General features: G+C 48.6%; 1 protein-coding gene across 5 annotated transcripts in view; it reads left to right on the forward strand.

The window, feature by feature from the left end:
* Positions 1 to 24,069, forward strand: part of ZMAT4 (zinc finger matrin-type 4) — a 74,511-nt gene that overhangs the window by 41,677 nt on the left and 8,765 nt on the right. For 4 of the 5 annotated variants that reach the window (XM_085316910.1, XM_085316908.1, XM_085316906.1 and 1 more), the window contains 4 exons: positions 3 to 92; positions 6,741 to 6,897; positions 14,912 to 15,139; positions 23,112 to 23,208. In XM_085316910.1, coding sequence (XP_085173036.1) covers positions 3 to 92; positions 6,741 to 6,897; positions 14,912 to 15,139; positions 23,112 to 23,208 — 572 coding nt within the window. The remainder of the gene's footprint in view (positions 1 to 2; positions 93 to 6,740; positions 6,898 to 14,911; positions 15,140 to 23,111; positions 23,209 to 24,069) is intronic. The other variant, XM_085316911.1, reaches the window with a different exon arrangement.

Genomic DNA, 24,069 nt, shown 5'->3' on the forward strand with positions numbered 1-24,069 from the left:
AGAGTCGGAAACATGCAAGCAAAGTTCGTCTCTACTACATGCTTCATCCCATAGATGGAGGCTGTCCAGCTAAAAAGCTCCGATCAGAAAACGTGGGTATAATTTGAGTCCCTATTTATTTACTCAGTTGCTTGTTGAATCATTGACTCTGTGCTACATTTTTTCTGTTACAGTCACAGATAATCAGGCACCCAGAGGTAACATTTAAATTAACTGAAATGTCAAGTAACTGGAAACAATTTTCCATGAACTATACAAGAAATATTATGTGCATCAGCAACAGTAATTGCATTTTTTAGTTTTTCTCTTTTTTCTTTTGAAAAAATAGCATTTGCATGCTTTTCTTAGCAAAAACAGATGTTGACAACCAATACSCAGCGTTCATTCAGTTTGTCTGACAGAGACCAGGCTACCTGCAGCGGCCAGATTCTTGCTGGGGAGCTACCGTGCAAAGGCTTGGGCGATGAGGGCTGCAGGGCTTTCAGGGCGCCTTTGGGAGCAGCCGATGGAGATGCGCTAGACAGACTCCACGCACCACGTCCTCGCTCCAGCAGAGTCCATAGGTGCCAAGGCATGCACGCACCCTGACATTTTGGTGGTCATGGCAGAGCAATGGGTACAAAAGGACACGGGGCTGCTCTGCACCCCAGCACGGTGTGCCCACACCTCACACCTGCAACCTGAGAGCAGGTCAGTAGGTGCCACGACATGATCAAAACCCRGGAAGGTTAGAGAGCTCCTGGTGTGAAAGGAGAGGTCAGCAGAGACTGAAGCAACCTTGGCAGGTCTCTCTCAGCCTGAGGTTTTCTATGAAAAGTAACTGCTGCATCTGAAAGGCTACTAGCAAAATCTTCGTGATCAGTCTGCAGATTTTTTAAAAACTGCAGTCAGGTTTCCCAATTACAGTCTAAAATTGCAAACATGCATAAGGAAATCAGACCAGTTCACAGCCATTTGTTAGGCAATAAGGGGAGACTAACTTTGTAAGGGAATGGTTCACAGTGAATTCATTCAGCTCTTTCCGTGTTCTCAGGCCTGGGTGAGTGCTGTGGATGAGATTCCCAGCAGGTAGCTTCCAAACCATTTCAGTCTATGGGAGTGTGACTGTGGCTTAATGCTATCAATATTTAGTGATACCTTCTAATTAAAGAGAGAAGCATGTAAGTTTTGCCAAAGGGATCTGAAAGCTCCTTCACACAGTAATTAAAATTTTAGTAGAACTTTTATGTTGCATACAGGGTAATTGCAGATGCAATCTACCCCATAACAACGGAATCTCACACTATTTTTATTGAGTTATTAATTACAGAATGTACGAGACAGAGTGTACACTTAGTAAGATGTAGATATGGACTTGGMGCCTAAGCTTATAATGAACTTCACTACAACTAGCGAGAAACCACAGACTGACGTATACACTTTGCTACATGGATACAGTGGATGGAGAAGCAAATATAAATAGGTCAAAGCTTGACTAGTGCCCATGTCATTTATGGAAGGAAGTAGTGAAAATTAAAGAAATGCTATATTTCTCCTGGGCTTGATTGTGCTAAGAGTAGCCCTTAATGGGGGATGATCTGAACAATCTTTATGAAYTATGTGAATGATAAACTATACACGACCTGAATTCTAAAGTAGTTTGAAAAAAAACAGAAGAGAAAAATCTGTCAACATTTACAGCTCAGTATTTGCAAAATTGTCATATTGCTGATGAGATATTATCCAAGCCTTTGCATTAAAAGAGAACAGAAATATTTAGGAGATCTCTAAGGCAGCGTGATAACATCATTATCATGTTCAGGAGGCAGCTCTGTTCCCCATTTCAGATGTCTAGCAGTGTCAGTCAAGCCATGGCACACCGACTTTAATGAGTATTAGAAACAGTCCTTGAAAACCAATTAAATTTCTTTGTAGAAGCATATGAAAGTAAAAAGGGTATATTAGCTTTCCTTCATCAAAAAACACACTGTTAAATGAGTTTATTTCCATTTCTCTTGTATCATTTTGGCCATAAAAATGAATGTCTCGTCCTTCTTCCAAATGACAGTWAAGGGTAGGAAAAGACGCTTCCCTTGTAGATTCCTGATGAAATCAGCTTAGAAACAGCATTTGCTACCTGACCTTTCAAAGACATAGAGGATAGTATTTGCTGTTATTTGAAGCTCATAAAAATATTCCTTATTCCGTAAATACCCACTCTCCTTTCCTAGCAAGAAGTACTAGACTTACACAATGTGCAGGACTAGCAACCCAGTTGTTAGGCTGGTCGTTATTGTTTTGACTTTGAGGGCAGAGGGGATGTCTTTGGTGTTTCACTTTTCAGCTGAAAGTGGTCTAAGAAGGGCACAGGCCGTGSCGGGGGCCCTCTGGGATCAGCAGTCGTGTCCTCCGGTCTCAGGGCTGACAAATGCGTTTTCGTCAGCCTTTTCTTGCTGCCGGTGAAGACTGGAGCCCTATTTGGGATCGAGCTGGACGTGGGGAAATTTGCCGCTGTGCTCTGCAGTCTGCTTGCTGGGAATGGAGGAGACCCTTCCCGTGCTGCCTAGCCCTGTTTGCACCGTGAAACAGGGCAACGGCTCTGTCCYGGGTCTGCTCCCCGGCCGGAGAAGGGAATGACACCGCGGTGCGAGTCGTCCCTGGAAGGCAAGCGGGGCGCTGGGGTTCGTTGCCGCGGGCAGGGCATGTCCAGGAGGCAGCGCCAAGCCCRGAGCCCAGACCCGTCGGGAGCGGGTGCAGGCAGCTCTGCGAGGAAATCCTCGTTTTTGCAGCTTCTGKTGCAAAATTTGGTGCATGATGTAACTGAAGTCTCCTGCGATGACACAGGAGCTGAGGTGAACCATCTGGGTTGAGAACCAAAGTTCTCACTGGGTATTTTGTACCTGCTCAGAGGTTTTTAGGCAAAATRTCTGTGACTGGTTTCATCGAAGGAAATTAGGATGGATGACTTCAGTTTTTTCTGGTAGGAGAGCAGAAGTGCTGCTGTTGCGCACGCGCCGCGGAGGCACGCAGGGCCGCGTGGGCGCTGCCAAAGCAAAGCTAGAAGGGAGCAAGGGGCCGTGCAAACAAAACCATCCGCTTTGCGGGTCTGCCCTGGCTCAGCAGTGTGMCTTGGCGACCCGCCGGCGCGGGCAGCACGCTCGGGCAGGAGCCCGCTCCGGCCGCGCTGCCTGGCTGCTCGCAGGGCCGAGGCAGTGCCCGTCACAAACCCGCCTGCAACCACCTCTGTGCTTCAGGGTGCAAGCTGAAAATAGAGGGGAGGGGGAAAGAATTAGGCAATTAATGCGCTGCTAGACACAGAAATTACTTGTTCTCTTCGGTAAATTCTCCAGTGCTTTGTCCTACCTAGTTTCAAATATCCACTTACATCTGTGACAACTGAAAGGTGGAATCCAAGATCTCCAGGCACGGAAAAACCCGTCCGTTCCCGATGAATTGCGAGTGGTTTGTCCCTGCCAGAGCTCTGAAGTTGGAGCATGTGTTTATTTTGTGAAACATATCCTGTGCTTAATTTAGGGTTGTTTTTTTTTCAGAGAATGTGTAGTTCTTAAGATGCTCTGAGACTCAACAACCCCATCAGATTTACATCGCCATAAGTCAGTACTTGCTCCTGACTTGMACCACAGGAAAAGCAGGCTCCAAAGTGGAAGCTGCCTAGATTTCRCACAGAGCATTATGGAAAATAGCTTTTTAATGGCAGCACCTTCTTCGTGCACAGAAAATTAACTCAAATTTAAAAGATACTTCACAGTGCCTTGAGTGCTATATTTTATATAGCTATATTTCAAGGGTTCATATAATCTTTTCTTCTTAGTAAAACCTAGGAAATGAAGGCAGCAAATTTGTATCTGTGGAATAAAAATCTTTGCTTTTCCTGAGGATTGTTAGAGGGACATCCAGCACGGGACTGCAGCAGTCTGACCAGATGTGCGGATTCGGCCTTTTAGCAGCTTGTTAACAGGCRTGTGAAGAGCTGCAGTTAATTCTGTTTGATGCACAGGATTTGCTTTGAAGTTACTAATAYTAAAAAAGAAGCGCTATAAATCAACAGATCATTGGGAAGCAGGGGGCTTTATTTCCAAGGCACGGTGGGTTGCGTTGTGCTCTCGTTGATGGGAGCTTGTGAGATCCCTGGGCAGCAGCGCACCGTGCGCCGCTCGCCCTCAGGGCTGCTCTGGAAATCGCCCGGGGTCCAGGGAGGCTTCTCGTGGTGCAGACCAAGCTCGTGGAAGAGCTTCGCCCCCTCGGTTTTACGCCTTTGCAGACGTTGCAGGGAGGGCAAATGAATGCAAAGCAAATGGCAGAAAGGCTCGGTGCACGCCGGCTCCGTGTCTGTGGCAGGTCCCCGAGCCGCGGCGCTGGGCCGTGGCTCCAGCACGACTCCGGATTGGTGCCCACCGTATCGGAGGCTCCGGCAGCCAGGGAAGCCCGAGGCGCGCGGGCCGTGCGCCCGCCTGCGCGCGAGCCCGGGCGCTGGAGGTTGCTGCAGGGCAGAGCGAGCGCAGGAAGAGAGCCGGCGTGCAGGCGCTGAGGGGCTTCAGGTTTTCAGATGGGCTCTGCTGGAGGTTCTTCACGCGTTACCGCGCTGATGAGCAATAGTGTCTGCAAAGTTTTTACTCCGCTTTTAACTTTCAAGTGACTTCTCTTTGAAGACGTGTAAAATATTCTGAGAGAATCCTATTTAAAAGAAGTGCAAATTACACTCAGAATAGCCGTTATCGCCTCTTGAGATTTCTCCCTAAAGTTTAAGTTGATTCATAATTAAAAACAACAACAACAAAAGGGACRAAAACCAGTCCTTTTTCTAATTGAGCTGCTTCTCAATAGGAAATCACCCTGAAGAGTGGCTGGGCGCTGGCCGCACGTCAGCGTGCTGTCCCAGGCATCGCGATGCCCTTTCCTGCACCGCTGGGGTCCCTGGAGGATCGGGGGGTCCCTGGGGCAGGAGCCGGCTGCTGTGGCAGTCACCGCGCTTTGGGGAGGATCAGGGAATTGGGAGCCGGGTGGCGCGGAGGAGCCTGCTGGACATCGGCCAGGATAAACGGGCAGTGTCTGGCTCTTGGGAACGCCGTGTTGTTTTGGACTGTGGCTGTGCTTGGTGGGACCTTGGTGGTGTGAGGGGGCATCAGGGCTGGATGGGACCGTCTCGTCGGGGAGCGAGCRGGATGCTAAGGACGGGCACAGCGCGGTGCAGAGGCCAGCCTCCACGGCCGGGCCAGCGCAGTGGTGCCTCCCAGCCTTCCCATCACCGGGCTCGTCCTAAACCGAGGAGATGCTTCTACGACCAGTGCGGGCCAGAGTTTCTGTAAGCACGCTGATGAGCACGAGCAGGGTGCTTAGTGCTTCGTTTGGAGAACTGCTGTTGCTGGGGGATGGGGTTAGTCTGTTTCTTGCTAGTTCTCGCGTGGTTTCCCACCCCATCCGTGACCGAAGCAGCAGCCGGTAGTCGCTTGCCAAAAGGCACGTCCGTGCGTGGGTACAGCGTGTGGGGCAGYGGGGGCGGCGCGTGGAACTGGCAGCCGCGTGGGCAGAGCCTCTGYTGAGCGGTGTGTGGGTACCCCCGTCTCGGGACTGCGGGTAGCCGCCTCGCGGGAGCCCTGGGACTGAGGCCCCGCTCTGCAGGGAAGCGGCTGGTTCCCCAGCTTTGGAAAGCTCCTGCTCTCCCCTGAAACRGGTTTCCGATCGCTTACGAATGCTGCTCGGTGGCCAGCCTGCCACACTGAGGCCTTTGCAGAGCAAGGCCCCGTGCGTACAGCTCCTGTTTCCTTTGCAGGATGGGCTGAATAATTAATCGTGACTAATGGTGCAAACATGCCCCTCTCCTGCTTGCTCGCTCTCGGTACCGTTGGCCTCCTGCCTGGGGACGCTGACCGTTYGCAAACACTTGCCGGCGGCGGTGGGAACCGCGCTTTGCTGATAGGTGTGCAGCCGTGGGTGCTCCTGAGCGGTCAGAGTAGCGGGTCAAAGGCACGCTGGCCTTTATTCTTGCCAGAGTGACCATAATGAATGGTGGGGACAACTAAAACTTTTGTTAAAACAGGTTTGACTTGTAAAAGTGAAGACGCAGCCAATAGCACCTCTGTGGAGGTGATGCCTGCCCCTACCTGCATCAGTGCAGCCCGGGGAACCTCCAGCTGGCTCTGCAATAGCGACTGGCGAAACGCATAAGGGTTGAAACCTGGCAGTTGGCACGTAGGAGCTCCTGAGGGGTCACATCTTCGCACCAAAACGTTTCTTTCCACAGCTCCTCASCCACAGTTCGGAGCTGATTTCAGGCATCATTGGTTGCTGGGATAGGGTTTTTTTAACCATGGCATTCAAAGAGTCTTTGCCTTTTACGATTGCCTTTTGTCAGATCATAGTAAACAGCTGGCAATATTGAAGAGTACACCTCCTGGAAGGGAGCAAAAAGTGGAAGTTTCCTAGATGTTTTGCCTTTTTTCCCCTCCTGTGCAAGTCTTGGAGCAGGCAGGTATTCCTGTCGTTAGCGTGTGCCCTTGGGAAGGACCAGCCCTAGTGCCCAGGGAGCGTGCATCCCTGTAGGATGGGCTCGCGGGAGTGCTCCAGCGGGGCCACGCAGGAGGATTTTTCCTTTTCTGGGGGAGAAAAGTGCGGGAAAAGGCTCGGAAATCACAGCCTTGCGGCGACGTGAAAATCTGGGCTCCTACCTCTTCTTTCTCGGTGCCTGTGCTTGGTGGGCTTACACGCTTGTCTTTGTGTTTGTGTTTTTTGTCTCCACGCAGGGCAGTGACGGTGACTCAGTGGACAAGAACAAATGCTGCACACTATGTAACATGTCCTTTACCTCAGCAGTGGTGGCCGAATCGCATTACCAAGGGAAAATCCATGCCAAAAGGTTAAAACTGTTGCTAGGGGAAGCACCCGCGTTAAAGGCCCCAGGTAGGTGCAGAGGCAGCGGCACCCCGGAGCGTAGCAGTGCTCGGGCGAGGAGGACCGCGGAGGCGCGCTTGGGGCCGCCGCGTGCTTTGCTGCCTGCTCCGCTCGCGCGCCCCGGTGCTTTTTCGGCCCGTTTCGGCCCGCTCGTTCCAGCCTGCCTCCGGTGCCGCGTTTCCGAAGGTTTTGCTCGGTGCAGCGCAGTGTCTCCTCCAGGCTCCGACAGCCACTGCTCCCTTTAATTACCAGAACTTACTCACCAGCTCGGCTGATTTACTTAATAACCCTCTGCTCTTACTGTAAAGTGCAGAATATTGTTGGCTCTTACCTTAGATGGAAATCTAGTCTTTAAAAATATATTGGATCGATTGTCTCTTGACTTCTGCCCGGATGGGTGTTCATGCTTTCCTCCACGGAGATTCCCATAACGCAAGCCTGCTAACGTTCACATTTAGAAAGTCAAATGTTGGAATTAGGTCATTTAACCATCTTATTGTATTTGCTTTACCATAAAAGCCTTCAAAACTGCTACTATACTGTGAAACAAAACTCCCTCTGTGCTTGCCAGGCCAGAGGATGCTTGAGCAGAGTATTCTGGGTGCCGAACAGGCAGTATCATTGTGCTGTCGTCCTGCAGAGAAATGTGCGTATTTCATTATTACTACCAGTGGCACTTCCTTCAGAAGAGAATATAAATTTAGCTGTGCATTTTATATCCTTCTAATGAGATGTGCATAAATCCTAGATATAATTAAATAAGGGGGCTTTGGCTGTGTGTGTGTGCGGGTGGTGGCAGTGGGGTTTTTTTAGCTTTACAGACTGTAGATGCTGATGCATAAAATACCATTTGTCCTTTATCAGGATTGGCTTGGGAACTGTTATCCCCTTTGCCTGAGGGAATACAGGGCACTGCTTTAGATTGTGGATTACTCGTTTTAACTAAATAAAGGATTCTCAGAAGGCTCATGAAGTCATGGCACAGCAGAGTTCACGAGTGGCTAAGGTGCCCCTGGACGCTTTGCCCTGTGCTCCTCGGGTAAAACCCACGGGAGTTCRTAGGCAGCTGCGGTGTGGGGGCCGTGTGAGCCTGGTAGCTTCTAACCATCCCMGTGGTGAGCCGTGAGGATGGCTCTCGCGTGGTACCATCACACTGATAATTTGCAGCTGGCTTATTTTAGGACTCCTTGGGCTGTTCTCTGCAGCTGCCAAATAATTACAAGGGCACCAGGAGAAGCAGTGTACRTATTTATGTTATTTAATTGTCTGGTGTTTGCATTAGTACTTAAAAATCCAGTTCTTTTGTGATTGCAACCTTCTGCTCTCCCCTTATTTATTCTCCAGCACGGAGGCCTGAAGGACCTAGCCCCAAACCTAGAATTTTCAGTCAAATTCCAAAGGTCTTCCTGAGGGTAGTAAGGGTGCTGAATTTAAGGGAATAGCGTAAAGACAATTTCCTATGCAAGTCAAGAATTGAGATTCACCTGCTGCCTCCTGCTATGGCGAAAGAGTCGCTGCTTTGRTTTCTCATGTAATGGTAGCAGCTAGGATGTCTAGTTGTGGACCAGGACCCCCTTAGTGTGGTCCCCTACAGAACAGATCAGCGAGAGCAGCTGAGCATCAGAGGACTCAAAATGTGAGTATAAAGCAGGAGACATGCAAAGACAGACACAACTATGAGCACTAGTTTTTGATCAACAGCAGAAAAGAACTGGTCTCACCAGRTGCCAGGGGAGATCCCAGGTTCTGGTTAACCAGTGTATCTGTTCACGAAATCAAAGATCTACAAGGACTAACAATAGCTAGATGAGAACAAATCGTACTGCCTCCCCTGCCGGTGACCTCCTCTCTGGGACAGTGCTGAGGGTGACTAAAACCTTCATCTAGGGTCCCTCCGAGGCCTGCAGCGACCAGCGTGCCGTGCTGCGCTGAGGTGGAGAGGCTGCAGGGCTCTGTCAAGGCAGTGCTTTCTAGGAGCTGCAACTTGGCATTGTGCTTTTATCTACCTTTTAAATCACATGGATGGGCCTTGCTGAGGCTGTAAGTAAGCTGCACTGTGTGCCCTGTGAGAAATGGGCTCTTCAGTAGTAGTAATCACTAGGAAAGAATAACTCAAGTACCTATCAAGCCTTCCTGATACTTTATCTGATGAATCCGAGCCACAGGATTACGTTAATAAGCACCTTCTTGCTCTCCAGAAGTTCTCAGAACTTCGGAGAGAACTTTTTGCCCTTTGGACACAGGATTCTTCTGGGCTTTTTATAGAGTTTCTCAGCATTTTCCCCCTGGAATTGTGCCTGTTCCTTCATGACTGGCAAGGCAGGGGAGCTCCTGCAGAAGTGGCTTCATTGTTTCTGTTATGCATCTCATAACTGAGATTATCTATGAAGAACAAAAATTCATAGAATCCATAGAATGCCCCTCTAGAGACTCTTCTGCACCGTCATTAAAGCCTTGGTTGCTAGAATGGCTGTGAACTTCTCAGCTTTGACATCCTGGTCATGGAGGTTGCAAGTGCAGGTTGTGGAACTGGTCTCTGCCCTGATTGCCTGTAACTGAATGGCACGGTTGGGTGCTCTCAGCCCACGAACCTCCTGTTACCCTGCTGGGGCTGTGAGGCAGGGAGGTGCGCTCTTCATAGCACCTTTTGGGGGGATRAGTCATAGTTTGCTTTTTCTTTATATAGTTCATTTAAGAAAATCAACATTTAATATATGAAGTTTTTCATCTGCTCAAAGTACATTGCCAGCTTGCAGCAGATGTGTCTCCAATGGTCAGTTTGTGGCTGCTGAGGAGTGCAACCCCTGCTCACGTCCTGAGAACCTGGAAGTTATGCCCCTCTGCCTGATGAGTCCTCTGCCATCCCAGCTTGCAGGAGCAGGGGACTGTGCTGTGGGTGCTCCTGCGAGGCTGCACCGTCGCTCCAGCCCCAGGAAAGCCGCAGGCTGCGCTGTGCTGCTTGATGTTTACAGTCCTGGGGTGAGAGTCCCTCATCAGAGGAGACCATCTCATTTGTGTGATTGCCCTGCAGGTGCTGTATTGCTCTCTGTAGATACAAACTTCGTTGTGTGATTGAGTGTGCAATTCTCACCTGATTCTAGACAAGAGAAACGCTTGCATTATTCAGTCGCACAAAAATCTGGTATCTGAKCCGTGTTTCAAAAGACTGAGGAATCGATGCTGGTAATTCAACAGGCGTGAGGTCGTGTGTGCCATGTAATCAGTTAATATCTGTTACATGGTAGGGATGGGATCAGTCTATTAGTCTGATCTTAACATTGTAATCCTTCATATGATTAAATGGGTTGTATATTTTATTTGGTGTCTCCTCAAGCTCTTAMGAGTAAAAGCAATTTTTACCTTGTATGTGGGATCAAAACCAATGAGAAAGTAAAATTTCCACAAACATTTGAACTCTCATAATCTTTTAATTCAAAAATGYTTAAAATGTTTTGAAACATCTCCAAATGCTTATATTTTGACTGAGATTAAACATGTAGGATTAGTCTAAAAATGTTTTAGAGGCAATAGAAATTAAAAATAAGTATTAATCTTCAGACTGCAATGTCTGGTTTGCAGTCTGGCACATATATTTATTCTCCTATYCTGCTATCCTAGATTGTTGTGAAATTCTGTATTGAGCTTTTGCTTAAATAGTGGGTCTGTTTGTGAAGGGAGGAAAGAATTTGTGAAATTCTTTGTACAACCATCTTTTCAGAAGTTATTTCATTCGTCACAGACTTGCYATTATATGTGTGGATGGTAGCATCTCTTTAAATTATACAGTAACMAAATGAATTTAGGGGACAAAATGAAGACTAATGAATGCAGTTGAAACTGCAGGGGAAATTCAGAGAGAATTCTTGAGCTGTTTGAAGAGCAGCAGGCATTGAAATGCATGTAATGCCATCACAGAAAGTGAAAAATTTGAAAAATGTCTGCAGMTGGAATTCTGTTCCAGTCACTGTCCCTGGAGGTGGGCGGCAGCACAGGCTCCRAAGTCCTCTGTGCTCTCGGGATTACCCGTCTGGGACCTGGGGCATCTGCAGTTGGCCAGAGATGTTCCAAGGCTTCACCTTTGCAGAGCAGCTCCTCCCGAAGGGCAGGGCCCTGTGGCATCATCCTGCACACGTGTCCATCCCAGGTGAAACGTTTCCCTCCACTTTGTTCAGGAACTTCTCCATCATCAGCACGGAAGTTGCATAAATCCCAAACTGTGAGTAGCACATGCTATGCCTGGGTCAAGCAGTGCAAAACATTAATCCATATCATCTCTGGTGCAGCAGCATTTCTGTGCTCAGAGAACATTCCCATGTTCCTATCAGATGATCCAGGTGCACTTTTGGATCACCTTAAACTGGAGTGTTCATTACCCTGGCTTCGGGAAGATTGAGGGTCTGTTTTGTGGGTGCCTTCTGCACATGCTGACAACTGCATCCTGCCTGTGGACAAATTGCTATTTAATATTCTGTGTTTGCTATCTCATCAATCCCATAGAAAATTAAGTCTATTCTCAAATTTTTAAGGAGTTAAAACTTTCAATTTTACTATCTTAATGAAATACTGATCTTYAATTTCTCTGGTGCTTTTAGAAGAGGGAGAAGGAGTGACTTGACAATAAGGTTTTCACGACAGAGAAGTGATATCTCGTCACTACAGTAAAATATTTGTGATGCTTTTATCTTGCTTCTGCTGTGCAAGGTTGACTCGTGCCCTCAAGCAGCTTTGTCACCACTATTTCTGRTGAATTTCTCCAGTCGTTTCCAACGTCTTCTGTCAGCTTGCATCCAGTCATTGGCGTGAGCTATAAAACAAAGCATTGCGGGGAAATAATAGCCGCTGCCTTCGTTTATCAAAATGCAGGTACCTGGAGACCTGGTTTCAGGAAGGTGGAGGTTGGCGCTTCGGCACCAGGGTGTTGCACGGTCAGTTATGAATCATCCTCTCGGGAAGTGCCGTGGCTGCAGGGCTAATGGGTGATGTGGTGGATAGGCCGGAGCAGGAGGTGCCGGCGTCAGAGTCCCCTGTGTCCTGGGCACGGAGSAGGCAGCATGTGTTTGCCAGCAGGAAGCCAACTTGGCTCTTCTACCCCCTTCTCTGATCCCTTCAGTGAGAACTTCAGTGTGAGACATGCTGAAAGCGATGGAATAAACCTCTTCTGGTTTTCGGTTGCACTGATCAGTCCAGCCAACAGGTAGGATCTGTCTTATCCCCCAGTTTGAAGAAAACTGTGTTTCTTCCATGCCTCTTTGTCATGGTTGAGTTACTTTCTCACTCTCATGCTGAGTATCTGGAGGATGGCAATTATGAAAAGTTGGGTGCTGTTTAAATATGGCTATGAATAAAAAGCTTTGCATGCAAGAAAGAAGTCAAACATTAGTTCTTTGCCAGCATGCTAAAGTGTTTCTAACTTTACATTTTGCTTCTTGCAGTAAAGTAAGACTTTCTCACTTCCCTCCCACAGCAAAAGGGAACGTAAGGCAGACTGTCATGAGCTACTTAGCATTTTGAAATAGTTGAAATAGTCAAACTTGCAGCTTTTACGTTTGTGTTTTAGGACAGGGAAACACATTTTTAACATTTGATGTTTTGTGAGTGTTTATTATTAATTTTCTTGTTGCTGCTAAAGGAATGATGATTTTTCCTGTACTGTAGTAGTTATGTAGTGCATATCAAAAAGATAAATCCACACTTGTAGGGAAGTCAGCTTTCATCTACTTCTCTTCAGGAGGATTTAGAAGGTGCTGGATGTTTTCATTAATTGTCAGACTGGGTTCAGCATGCGTTGGGGCTGGTTGTGGTTGCAAAACGAATCTGAGGCAGGTGGCTGTAGGAGGAGATACATGGTGTCAGAGCGATGGCTGCGAGGATGCCGCTGCCGGGCGGGCTGGGCCCTGGGAGTGCCGCTGGTGGACATGCCTGAGCGTGGAGGAGATCCTCTGTGGAGGCTTCTGGGGCGGTACCTGCTGGTGGTCCCAGAAACGGGCCAGGAAAGCTAAACTTGCTTTTCCTGCCCACAAAGTCTGCACAGTCTTAGTTCRGACTGGCGATATTAATGTCCCACTGCTCGGCCCCTTGGGTGCCTGTGTGGTTATCCCTGTCGGAGGCACCTCCAGAAGGGCTGGGTGCATCTGTGCTGCGGCCATGTGAGGCCGAACACAGCGCATTGTCCTTGGGCATTACCCAATATGCTATTTTTAGGAGCAAGCTGTGGTCCGGTCTTTCCTGAGCCCCGACTGTTGCACGCCGACTCGTCCGGGGGACGTTTTCTCGGGATCCAAGGTGCTGCTCCTGCCGCCAGCGTGGTGGGAGCTCCTTCCTGCCCGCTGCGTGGGCATGCTCGCCCAGATCCGACACCACGTCCCCTTGCACAAAGCGAGCAACCTTCAACTGGTGAAGGGAAGGAAAAAGTCTTATCTGTTGGCATTATACTTCATCTCCAGCCAGGCTAGTTATGTGGAGGCGAGGCAGGGACTCCTCCTGGGGAGGAAATAACCCCAAGGCGAACAACTGGATGGTTCATTAGGCAACAGAATGAGGAGAATAAGTATCTTCAGCAAAAATCAGTTCTGTAATCACTTTATTAACTAACATCCAGAAGAGCTCATTTTGTTAATGCTGCTGAGTGCAGGTCATGTCCACAGAAATGGGGAAACTGCTCAGAAAAGTCTTTTCCGGGCATTTGTCCACAGAAGGCTCAGGAAGGAAAGCGACGGTGTTTCAGAACCGGCAATAATTCAGACAATGAAAACCTGATACCTTGGCCGTTGTCATCAAAAACAATAGAAGCTTATAAAAGCCTGAAAATGGATAAGGTTGTAAGTAACATTATACGTAAGATACAATTTCCTCGAGGAAAGTTAATGGACGTCTGCTCCCGTGCGGGTCAACAGCAGATTTGCAACGATATTAGTTCCCTTGGGCCGCAGAGGCGGTTGTGGTGGGTCTGAGTCAGGACTGCGCACCCGAAGGGATCCCGAGCCTGCTCGCTGCCGCCGCCGGCGGGGCGGATGGCGARCTCGTCCCGTCGCTCAGGAGGGCCGAGGCGCTGGAAGAGCCGGGAGCCTCTTGATCAAACGAGGAGCGTTCAGGCTCCTTTCAGAACCGTGAAATTGGCCTATTCTTGTATCATGAGGTTTGTTAATTATTCAGGTAGCAGACATTTCATCTAAAAAAGGAAAGCCACATAAAAAGGAATATTTGAATGAGCTGTGGTAATTAAGTRCTAGTCAGTGTATTTTCTATATACCAATGTTATCTAAACTTTGTTTTATTTTAAACTATTTTTCTGTGGCTTTGTCATTTATATTGCACAAAATAGAAAAACTGTGGCAAACAAGATGCTGCTGCATTGTGTAAGGACTAATCACCCATTTTCTTCTGAAATTATTTAGATCAGGCTTGTGTTCTCAGAGAACCACGTAACAAATCTGGTGGGAAATGGAGCTAAAAGAAGGTCGTGTGTTGCTAGCACCTGTCATTTCATAATGTGAAGACATTTAAATGAAGAGACTGGCTACTGAGTATCTTTGGCATCTGTGACAATTTAAAATTATTGCAGCTTTCTCTATTCTTTCCRAGATCAAATAAATGGAAAAAGAAGAGTCCTCAGATGATTATAAATCTGTCTCCCTATCTCAAGAAGTAGATGGCTTTGCATTTTTTGTTTATTCTTCACTGGCAATTTTTTATGGAAGTAACAACTTAAGCAACAGAGCCTTTGCAGGTTTAGTCATAATAATGATAAGCCAGGTAACTGCAGAGAAATGCAAATAGCTGAGGAACAGCTTTGCGCTATCTTTTCATACTGCTTTTTATTGGAAATGGTAGATTTCCAGGCGGCACCATCCAGAAGACCCAGTGGGGCACTGTAACTGCACTGCAAACTGGACGTTTTATATTGCACTGTAACTGCTGCTAATTACTGCTTGTGTCGAACATGGTCTCTGCCTCAGGGGCTGGTGCTATTTGGATGGTGGWGTCAGCCTGGAAAAAGATAATTTCTGCCTGCTTCCTTTTGCAGAAACCGCTCTGAGCTCGCTCAAGCAGCCCCCCGCGGCCGGCTCCCCSGTGATGCCCTCGCCCCATCCCAGGAGGGACTCGGACCGGTACTGCCAGCTCTGCGCTGCCTGGTTCAATAACCCCATGATGGCTCAGCAGCACTATGACGGCAAAAAGCACAAGAAGAACGCGGCCCGGGCGGAGCTGCTGGAGCAGCTGGGCAAGACCCTGGACCTGGGCGAGCTGCGAGGTGAGAGCCGGCCGCCGGCCTCCAGCGGTACCCGGGGCCGTGGCACCGTYCCTCTTGCCCCTCGCTGTCGTCGCCCCTCTGCCCGGCTGCTGGATGGAAGCACGCGGGGCGGTTATTGCTTTGGGACACTCGTGCTGCCATAAGAAAACAGCTCTCCCTCCACGATGGCACTTTGCTGTTCTGGCAGCATCAGTTAGAAGCTGTTTTCTAGGTATTTCTTTTGCCTCTTTCTAAACTCGTCCCTTCCATTAGCACGTACTTTTGYCCTCGAGCAAACACGGGACTATCCCTGCAAGAGGAAAACGTGCTGGAGCGGTTAGCCCAGCAGGGAGGTCGGGCTGGGGGTGCCTGGTTGCTGCAGGCAGAGCTCTTGCTGCGTCTGCGCCGGTGCGGAGGGGCACCCACGTCCTTCATGGTTTAATCGGTGCTTGTAAAACGCTGCCACGGCCCCAGGTCAGCAGCACAAAAGCTGAGGATGGGCTGTGGGTGTGCTAAACAGCGGTTCCCCCCACTCTTCCCAGAGTGGATCCCTGCTGTGCTGAGGGGTGCAGAGCAGGGGCCCAGGTGTCCGGGCTCCCCACACCCGGGAGCACCCAAGGAGCTGTATTTCCATTAGCAAAAGGGGGCCCTGGAAGTGTCCCGCCTTGGAGACCGGGATGCCGCTTGTGTAGAAGCGAGACCCTAATTTGGGCCTCTGGGCTTTTCCCGRGACCTCGCTCATGGCGTGTGCTTTAGAGACGTGCTCAGCTCTGCCTGTTCCTGCAGGTTTGGAAATCTCCGATCCCTCTTTCACTGTCCTGCATGTAAGAACCACTTTGTGCTCAGAGAAGACTGGCTCCGATCCATTGCTGGCATAAAATTCCCTGTGTTTATAGAGATGTACTCATTATACCACCTGAGGATGTGGCTTAGTACTAAATTCTAAAAAGCCCTCCTTTTTAACATTGAGCTGCAATTACAGGAGAAGAGATAGTGCTCTCCTTTTGAGAGAGTTTTCTCTGTGGTCCCTGATAATAAACCTGTATGCACACAGTGTATTTAACTGAAATGGGCTGAGGAAAAAGCACAGGTTTGATTGTCAAAGCCACGCGGGAAAGGACGTCTGGTTTGCCAGCGAGACATCCCATTAACGTTTTAAGGGTTTTTTCATGCTAAATGCAATAATTTTCCTTAAAATACTAATGACTATGCAGTAGGTTGTGCATTTCTTGATCTCAGATAAACCTTGTAATGGTTATCCAGATCCTTCATGTGCTACCTAGGATGAGTCACAAGGCCATAAATGATTCATGTGGCTGAGTCACTATCTTCTGTTGAAAATATGCAGGGAAAAATAACCTGGGACAACAACATGGAAGTGCTTGGCACTCTGAACTATGCCAAGCTAAGAGTGGCTGAGGATGTCACTGACTGTCAATAAATCAGTTATGGAGTGTTTTATTCATTTAGTCTGTGCCTAGGAAAGTTGCAACTGGAGGACTTTATGTACTTATCCATCCATATTTGTTTTTAAATTTACTGTGGTCTTCAGCTGCCATCCACAGTTCGGATTTGCAGGTAGATCTTGCGTGGTTCTGCTGTGCGTTAAAGAGTGGTGGTCACTGGAGGCAGGGGCCCGCAGGACTGTGCCATGCCTCGGGCGCAGGAACAGCGAGCTCTAGCCCTCCAGCTGGGCACCTCCAAGCTGAGCTCCTGGAGGGGCAGCGTGCCTCGACCCCCGTCCGCGGCGCCGGAGGAGGGGGGCGGCTGGGTTCGGCGATCCGAGGAGCCGTCCTTGAGCAGGGCAGCCCGCTGGTGGGGCTCTGCCGCATGTGCCTCCGCCGTCAGGGCAGGTTTTAGGCTAGAAAACTGACTTTTCACAGGCCTTATTAAACAGCAGCTGTGCTATACCTTCCTGCATGCCTGTAGCAGTGAGGCCAAAGCAGGTGTCTAGGGGTGTAGAAAGCAGATCTCTAACAACTGACGTGGAATGAGATCTCCCTTATGTCTAAGGAAGTAGCTTTACCTTGGTGGATGGAAGGGTGTATATTACTTCAAGAAAAATAGTAACGGTGGTGGAAGAGGGATAGCYAGTGTTAGTCTGTCACGTTTTGGTCAGTGAAATCTTGTGTTTGASCATTGCTTTCGATGCCCCGCAGTTGTGGTGCTTGTGGGGATCCGGTTGGGATTGCAGCCGTGTGATCTCCGTGTTCTGCGCTTGTTTTGCTTCCTCGGTTTTCACAGGAATGCAAACTCATTCCCTTTCACGCTATTCCAGGTGGCTTATCCCATCACGAGTTAAATATTAATTCTGTTTTGACTGCTGCAGGAGCCTAAAATTTGATGCATTGTGTAAGCCTGGAATGAGCAGTGTCAGGTGAAGTACAACATTTCAGCAGCCTTTGATGTTCTGATAATGGCTATAATAAAATATTTATTGATAAATATGAATGTGTATTTGCAGAAATAAGAATAGGGTGTATTTTTGGACAACTGATATTGGTAGGAAACAAAAAGCATTGATTCTTCTTACCAAGTGCTCATCCTGCAACTTTGAAGTCTTATTTTCTTTTCAGAAATGAGAAAAGAAAAAAAGAGAGAAACGAAACAAAGCAGCAGCCCTTGGCTGGTCTGTATTAAGCTAAAACTGAGACAGCAGTGAGCGCGTGGTCGCACAGTCCAAAGGCTTGGGCTGAGCAGCGGGTTCTTCGGGTGCTGCTGTCTCTAGACAYCAGGTCTCCCGCTGCTCTTCTCCCACATCTATGCCATTACATCTAGTGGTTTTTGCCTGTCTTGCAGCTATTACGTAGGTTAAGTCAGGAAAAGAAACAGGCCTCAGCAAGACTCCTAGGGAACACAACTGGAAAAAGGAAGAAATTAAAAGTGTTTTTGTCCTGCAGTGCTGCCTCTTCTGGCTGCCACTGCACCCCAGGCAGCCCCTGAGCGGAGTCCTGAAAAGAGAAAAATTGGTGAATGCTGTAGCAAGCCATTAAGTTTGGCGGTGGAGACGCCGCCAGCAAACGCGCCGCCRCGGGCCGGAGCGGAACCGCGGAAGCCTCCGGCTCTCGCCTTTCCGCTGGCTCTCGGGCGCCCGCCGTCAGTCCCGGGTTTCACGGAGCGACGGGGGCAGACTTARGGACAGCTCGCGCGCCTGATGCGGGTCGGCTCGGTTCCTACGGTCCGCAGGCACGTGAGCTTTCTCCCCAGRGCGTTTTGGTTCCTGGGGAGCAAGGCAGGCACAGGGGGACAAGGTCCGAGGGGATTACGCTGTGAATCCCTAGGGAAAAAGAAAACCAGCCTCAGCAGTAAACCCACAGCAGACCGGCTGCACAGGGGTGTTGTCACCTGAAGCCTTGGTGTTCTCCATGGCAAGGCAAATTGTCATCGCTGCAGACACTGTCTTGAAAAGTCTGGCAAGAGCGGGGTTTAATGCCTTCTCTGCTCGCAATTTCCCTGTATGGCATRTAAATATTTTTTCATTCTGTGCTGTCACTTTTGCGTAGTAAAAAACAGTTTAACAAGTATTCCCCTGGAATGTTTTGTAACGCATTTTATGCAGAATGACATTAATGACTTTATTCTTCAATATTTTATTTAATGAATATAGGAGTGCATTCAGTTTTACATGAATGCGCGTYGTCATTCGGGGGGAGCACTCACGTGTCGTGAGGATGCGTCAGCGTAGGCAGAACACGCCGTTTCCCRACATAAACGCTGTGGGTTGAGCCCACCTTGGCGCTGCCGACCGCTTCCACGCGAATGCTCGATCTCGACTCGGGTTGCTGGGGCTTTGGCTGGGAGCGTTTGATGAAAKCAGGGTTTTGATGGAGGCGGGAGTCTTTGCACGCTTGGGCCAGATCAAGCGCTGTTAGCTGCGGCAGTTTCCGTGGCTCCCGCGGAGGGGAGGGCGAGCCGGGGGCACGGCCGCCGAGAGCCGCCGCGCTCGGGACCCCGGCGCGCGATGTCCCAGCCGCCCGCTTTCTGCCCTGGCGGAGACGGAGCCGCTCGCGCTTCCCTGAGTCCGGACGTGCCTGCGCGCGTTCCCGGCAGCTGCGGGGATGGGYCGGCCCGGCCGGCTGGAGCCTCCTTATTCACCCTTCTGAGCCGCTTYGACGCGCTGCCGGAAAAAAACCCGTGTCCCCGGTTAGGCACTATAATCGCTGGCAGTGTTTCCACCTACACAAGTAATTAAGATTCAATAAGGCTGTGCTTAATGTATGCTGTTAAATTAGCTGCTGAGCATTAGAACCTTATTACCTTAATTTAAAGCATTGCCAGCTTCCTACCGCCGCGGTCCTGCTCCCTGCCGGAGCCCCGGCTCGCTCCGCGCGCCCCGCACGACAGCTCCTTCCTTGGCTGGGCTGCACCTCCTCCGCGGCAGCGCTCCCGCGCCGGCGGCTGTCCCGGCCAGCCGACACAGCGGGCGGAGATTTAGCAACCTGCAGAAGCAAGCGGAAAATCACGATGGGAATTAAATGAACTCAAAATCCCCGCATTTTTCAAAATAAGTGATTTTATGAGAGTCTCTGGATATAGCTGGGAAGTGATAATTGTAGAGCCTATTCAGTTAATTATAGTAAGCATAAACTGGTCAAGTCTGAGAAAGCCATACATTACACATTCCAAATGAATTATTTAAACAATTTCTATGAAGAAATAATCCTGCGGAAAGTCAAAGAGACTATTACGTGGCACATTAAAACTGTTCTTAAAAGGCGCAACAATCCACGATAAGAATTCCACAGCACTGGTAATTTTAAATTGAGCCCTTCGATTAAGCTTGAAATGCTCTGTTCAGATCCTCATGGAAGGGAATCAGTGCAAAACAGAAACCCGACCACAGAGGCTCTCTAAAATTTGCATTTTTTTTGTTTTGAGAGTAGGACAAAAATTACCGTAGCAGCAATGATTTACTGTGGTGCCAGTGTGTTCGGTGTTGGAGACGATAATACAGCCTGTGATGCCAAGGGAATTATTAGGAGGTTAAAACACAAAAGAGAGGAAGAGAGAAGAAACCTCTGCGTTACATGCAGAGYATTAAGGGAGACAACAGGATCAGGGAATTGGAAACACTTAGACCTGCATTTATATGCTTAATCTATGTCAAGTTTTGCCCAGCATAATAGGAGTGAGGACCCTGAGACTGCCATTGCTATTTCAAGGATGTCCAAAAGGGAAACAGGTGTTTAATGTACGTTCAGCCCCACTCCGTTTTCGGTAAAAGCACGTTATCTGAGGCACAGCCATGTCTGTTGCTTTGAGAGCTCTGCTCTCATTTCCCAAGGTGAAAGTGTAATGGATCTAAACTGTGCGTACGCTGCAGCAAAGAAAGAGCCTCCGTGCTTTCCGGGGACGCTCGGCGCTTGCCGCGTTTGCCCATCTGTGCAAACCAGGAGCCGCTCCTGCCCCTCGTCCTGCAAAGCGCCGGGACCCTCCCCGCCAGGCTCGGCCTCGGTGAACGGCCCGGGACACAGACCGCTGCTGGCCCCGCGCCGGGGGCGATGCCACCTGGGCCTCCGGGCACACGAGCACCTCGCTCGGGGCAGGAATGGGTGGGATTTTTATTCCTTTATAGCGTATGGAAGTGAGCTAGTAGGTAAGCTGAAGGGGCTATTGTTATTGTTGACCTACTTCCTAAAAGAGACTTCTGAATTCTCCCCCAATAAAGCAAGTTTTGAACCAGCTAATGGCCTATCTCTTGGGCCAGGTCACTTAGTTATGGAAGGAGAAGGAAAGGAAAAAAAAAAAAAGAAACAAACTGAATCTGCTATGGCTAAAAGCTTTTGCAGCTCTGAGCGGACATCTCTWGCAGAATTACTTTCCTCTGTGACTGCAAAAGTCATGAAGAAATGAAGAAATGCTTTAGGTGAAAACCTGTCTAGAAAAGCAAAGTCAGAACATTATTAAGTAAATAATTACTTGATCTGTAATGTGCTAAGCAGGCTAATATCCTCTCCTGGGGAGCAACGAGTGCACCAGGACACCAAGRGTAAATACCTCAGATGAGGACCAAAAGTCACAGTTTTCCAGGAAATCTAAACTGACAGAAATCAGAAATAATATTGGCCATTTTGGCCAGCAGCTGGAGAGCAAACTGTCTTGGGAAAAAGCCTTTTCCCTTCTACCTCTGATTCTGATTGTCGCCTGTCTCCTAGGTTCCTATTTTTAGATTTTCAGCTTTTTGGAAAAGGCAAAGTCTTTATTTCCTTGTACTGCAAAGAACTGAGAATACTCTCAGCCTTAACTCATTAAATAATAATTCTGGGACACAAACTCTCAGATGAAGAAAAAAATAGTTTCATATTTATACAAAACTTTGAGAATAGTTTTTTTTGATATCTCTCTGGGCATCTTAGAGGAGTTTTTCTCCAGCTGCACTGTGCAGAGACTGAATTGCTCTGTTTCCTTAACTCTGAACTTCTCTGTTCCCTGAGATCCACTTAGGACAATTCACTTTATTCAAAGTTCTGAAATTCCATGGAGCAGAAAGGACGTTATCAGAAGAAAACCCATAAYAATTGTCCCATTCTGAATACCAGGCTCCAATACAAAACTGAATTTTCAGAGGCAACCAGAAGCTATTTCCGTTTCTAAATGAGCAATCTTTTTGTGCGTAACTTGGTCAGAAATGTCTCCAAAGAGTGTGACTCGTGTCTCGTTGCCATGCTCTCRTTTGCACTGTGACTGCCATCGTGATCCCACAGAGTCTCTGTTCTTCTTGCATGCACGCTCTCTAGGTGAGCAAAGATGTCTCRCTCTCGTCTGTAGCGGATGTCTCGGAGACTTTACATCCAAGCTGTAATTTGATCTTAGCTGAACAGATGAAGGACAGGCCAATTCTGTTCGATTTAGTTCTCCAGCTCAGAGGTTTTCCAGTGAACGTGTAGGGAGACTGTTTTTGTGACTTTGGTCAGAAATCGTTTTGAGATGTGCATAAATCTGCTTAATTGCTTTGGTTTTGCCCCACAATTTGTGCCCAGAGGCAGCTCTGTGAATTAGGAGAGAAATGCTGCTTAATCCAAGTACTTTTCTTGTACATAAGAAAATATGTTATGTGCAGAAAATCACGCGAGCACCTCTTGCAGGGGAGGTGAGYCTTCATGGGTCTGACGGCCCCTCCTGGGGATGCAGCTTTGCCTTTCGGTGGCCACGAGAGCAGGCCGGGCCGCAGTCACTGCTATTGTCATGCTGGGAGTTTTCACGAGGTTTGATTCAGTGCTTCTGACAGCGATCGTCTCCTTTTTGCTGCTGGTGGATGAAGTCTGCATGCATATGACCTGTGTACTTCGTAGCAACTGGCAAAGTCACCTGCACTGTCTGCCCCTGCATTTATTTATTGCTCAGCCAGCTGGACTGCTGCGCTTACAGATCATGTTCTCTGCCACTTGCATCACAACRGCATAAAATGTAGTATATTTACTTGGAAAATAATCTGTAGCTGTGGCAATCAAATAAACAATGGAAAGTAGCAGAGGCGGCAGAGAGATTTGCCGGAAGAAAAAAAAAAAAAGCCAACCCCTCAGTTCCTGATAACATTTTCACTGCAAGCCCACGGATATGTTATTTCTAGTTCAGTGGGACTYGGTGGGCCAGCAGCCAGAGCAACACCTTTATAAATAGCTGTTTGCTATTGTACCTGTGAAGGGCTGAAATTAGTAAAGCAGGCGCTGCTTTGCGGTCAGGAGCCGTGGACAGGTATCGTGGCCAACAGTAATCCGCAAGGCAAATTAGCTCCTGGCTTCCAGCTTGTGGCRCGCCAGCTGCTAACCTGCGCTGGGCTTCCAGCTTTCACCTTCGGACTCAGGCTGCCAAATAGCTGGGTTTTGGAGGAGGATAGCAGCTAATGTGTTCAGCAGATCTAGCCACTCATTCTGGGAGCTAAGTGAGAGTTGATCCCTTTAGAAGAAATGTTCCTAAGTGTTTTGGCTTCTAAATACAGTAACAAGGAATTGCTCTGATTTGTGTAATTAACAGCTCTGGGTTTTCTTTGCAGGCCTGAAGCGCAGTTACACTTGTAACATCTGCAACGTCACTCTGAACTCGATAGAGCAGTATCATGCTCATCTGAAGGGCTCCAAACATCAGACAAAGTGAGTACCTCTGCATTTTTCCTGATAGTCCTTGGTCTGTCTGTGTCTGTCTGAGTGAATATATATAATAACAACACTTTACACACCAATAAGCCTGTCATCCGAGGAGCTCCGAGTGTTTTATAAASATAGATATTGAAGGTACCTGCAGGGACAGAAATGCAGGGCTGAATCCAGATTGGTTTCTCCATGTCCCCAGAAGTGGAAAGTGCTGTTTGCTCTTTATTGCCTGTCAGTCATGGCATGCCCAAGTAGAAACCTGTTGTCAGCTCATCGTTGTGCCTTTCGGGAAGCCTACTGCATTTTGCTGTTGGTCATGCATGCTCCTGTCTCGGGTTTCTGCTCRCAGAAGCCAGGTTGTCCTGCAGGCTCCCCGAGGGCTGAGGAGTCGTGAACATGCAGATGTCCCAGGACAAGAGGTTCTTGTTTGGCTAGTTAAAATGAATAGATGTCCTGCTTTCCTGAACATCTTTCTTCTCTCCTGGAGACCTCTCCTCTAAGCACGCCTCCTCAGGATATCCTCATACCAGGATTTATATTTCTGAATGTCGTCTGGCTCTCTGCCCTTTCCTTATCTTCTCTTTCTTAGATTATAGGCTTTTGGGCAGGAGAGTTTCTTCCTTCTGCTCTCTGCAGTGCTGTATGCGTTTACAGCACAGCACCTCGTGACTTTGCACATCTCATGATCCAGCTGAGGACACTGCTGTTCCTCCCCCTGAAACACCCTTGCCTTGAGGCCTGTTGGAGGGTGATGAGGAACTTGCACATCTGCTCGTGCCCTCCTCACACTGAAAGGTGCATCCTGTTCTGGGACAGATAAAGAACAAACGGGCAATAGTGACCCAGCAAGCTGGCAAGCTA

Source organism: Rhea americana, unplaced genomic scaffold (assembly GCF_003343005.1).
Source record: "Rhea americana isolate MKP2758 unplaced genomic scaffold, rheAme1 scaffold_480, whole genome shotgun sequence".
NCBI lineage: Eukaryota > Metazoa > Chordata > Aves > Rheiformes > Rheidae > Rhea > Rhea americana.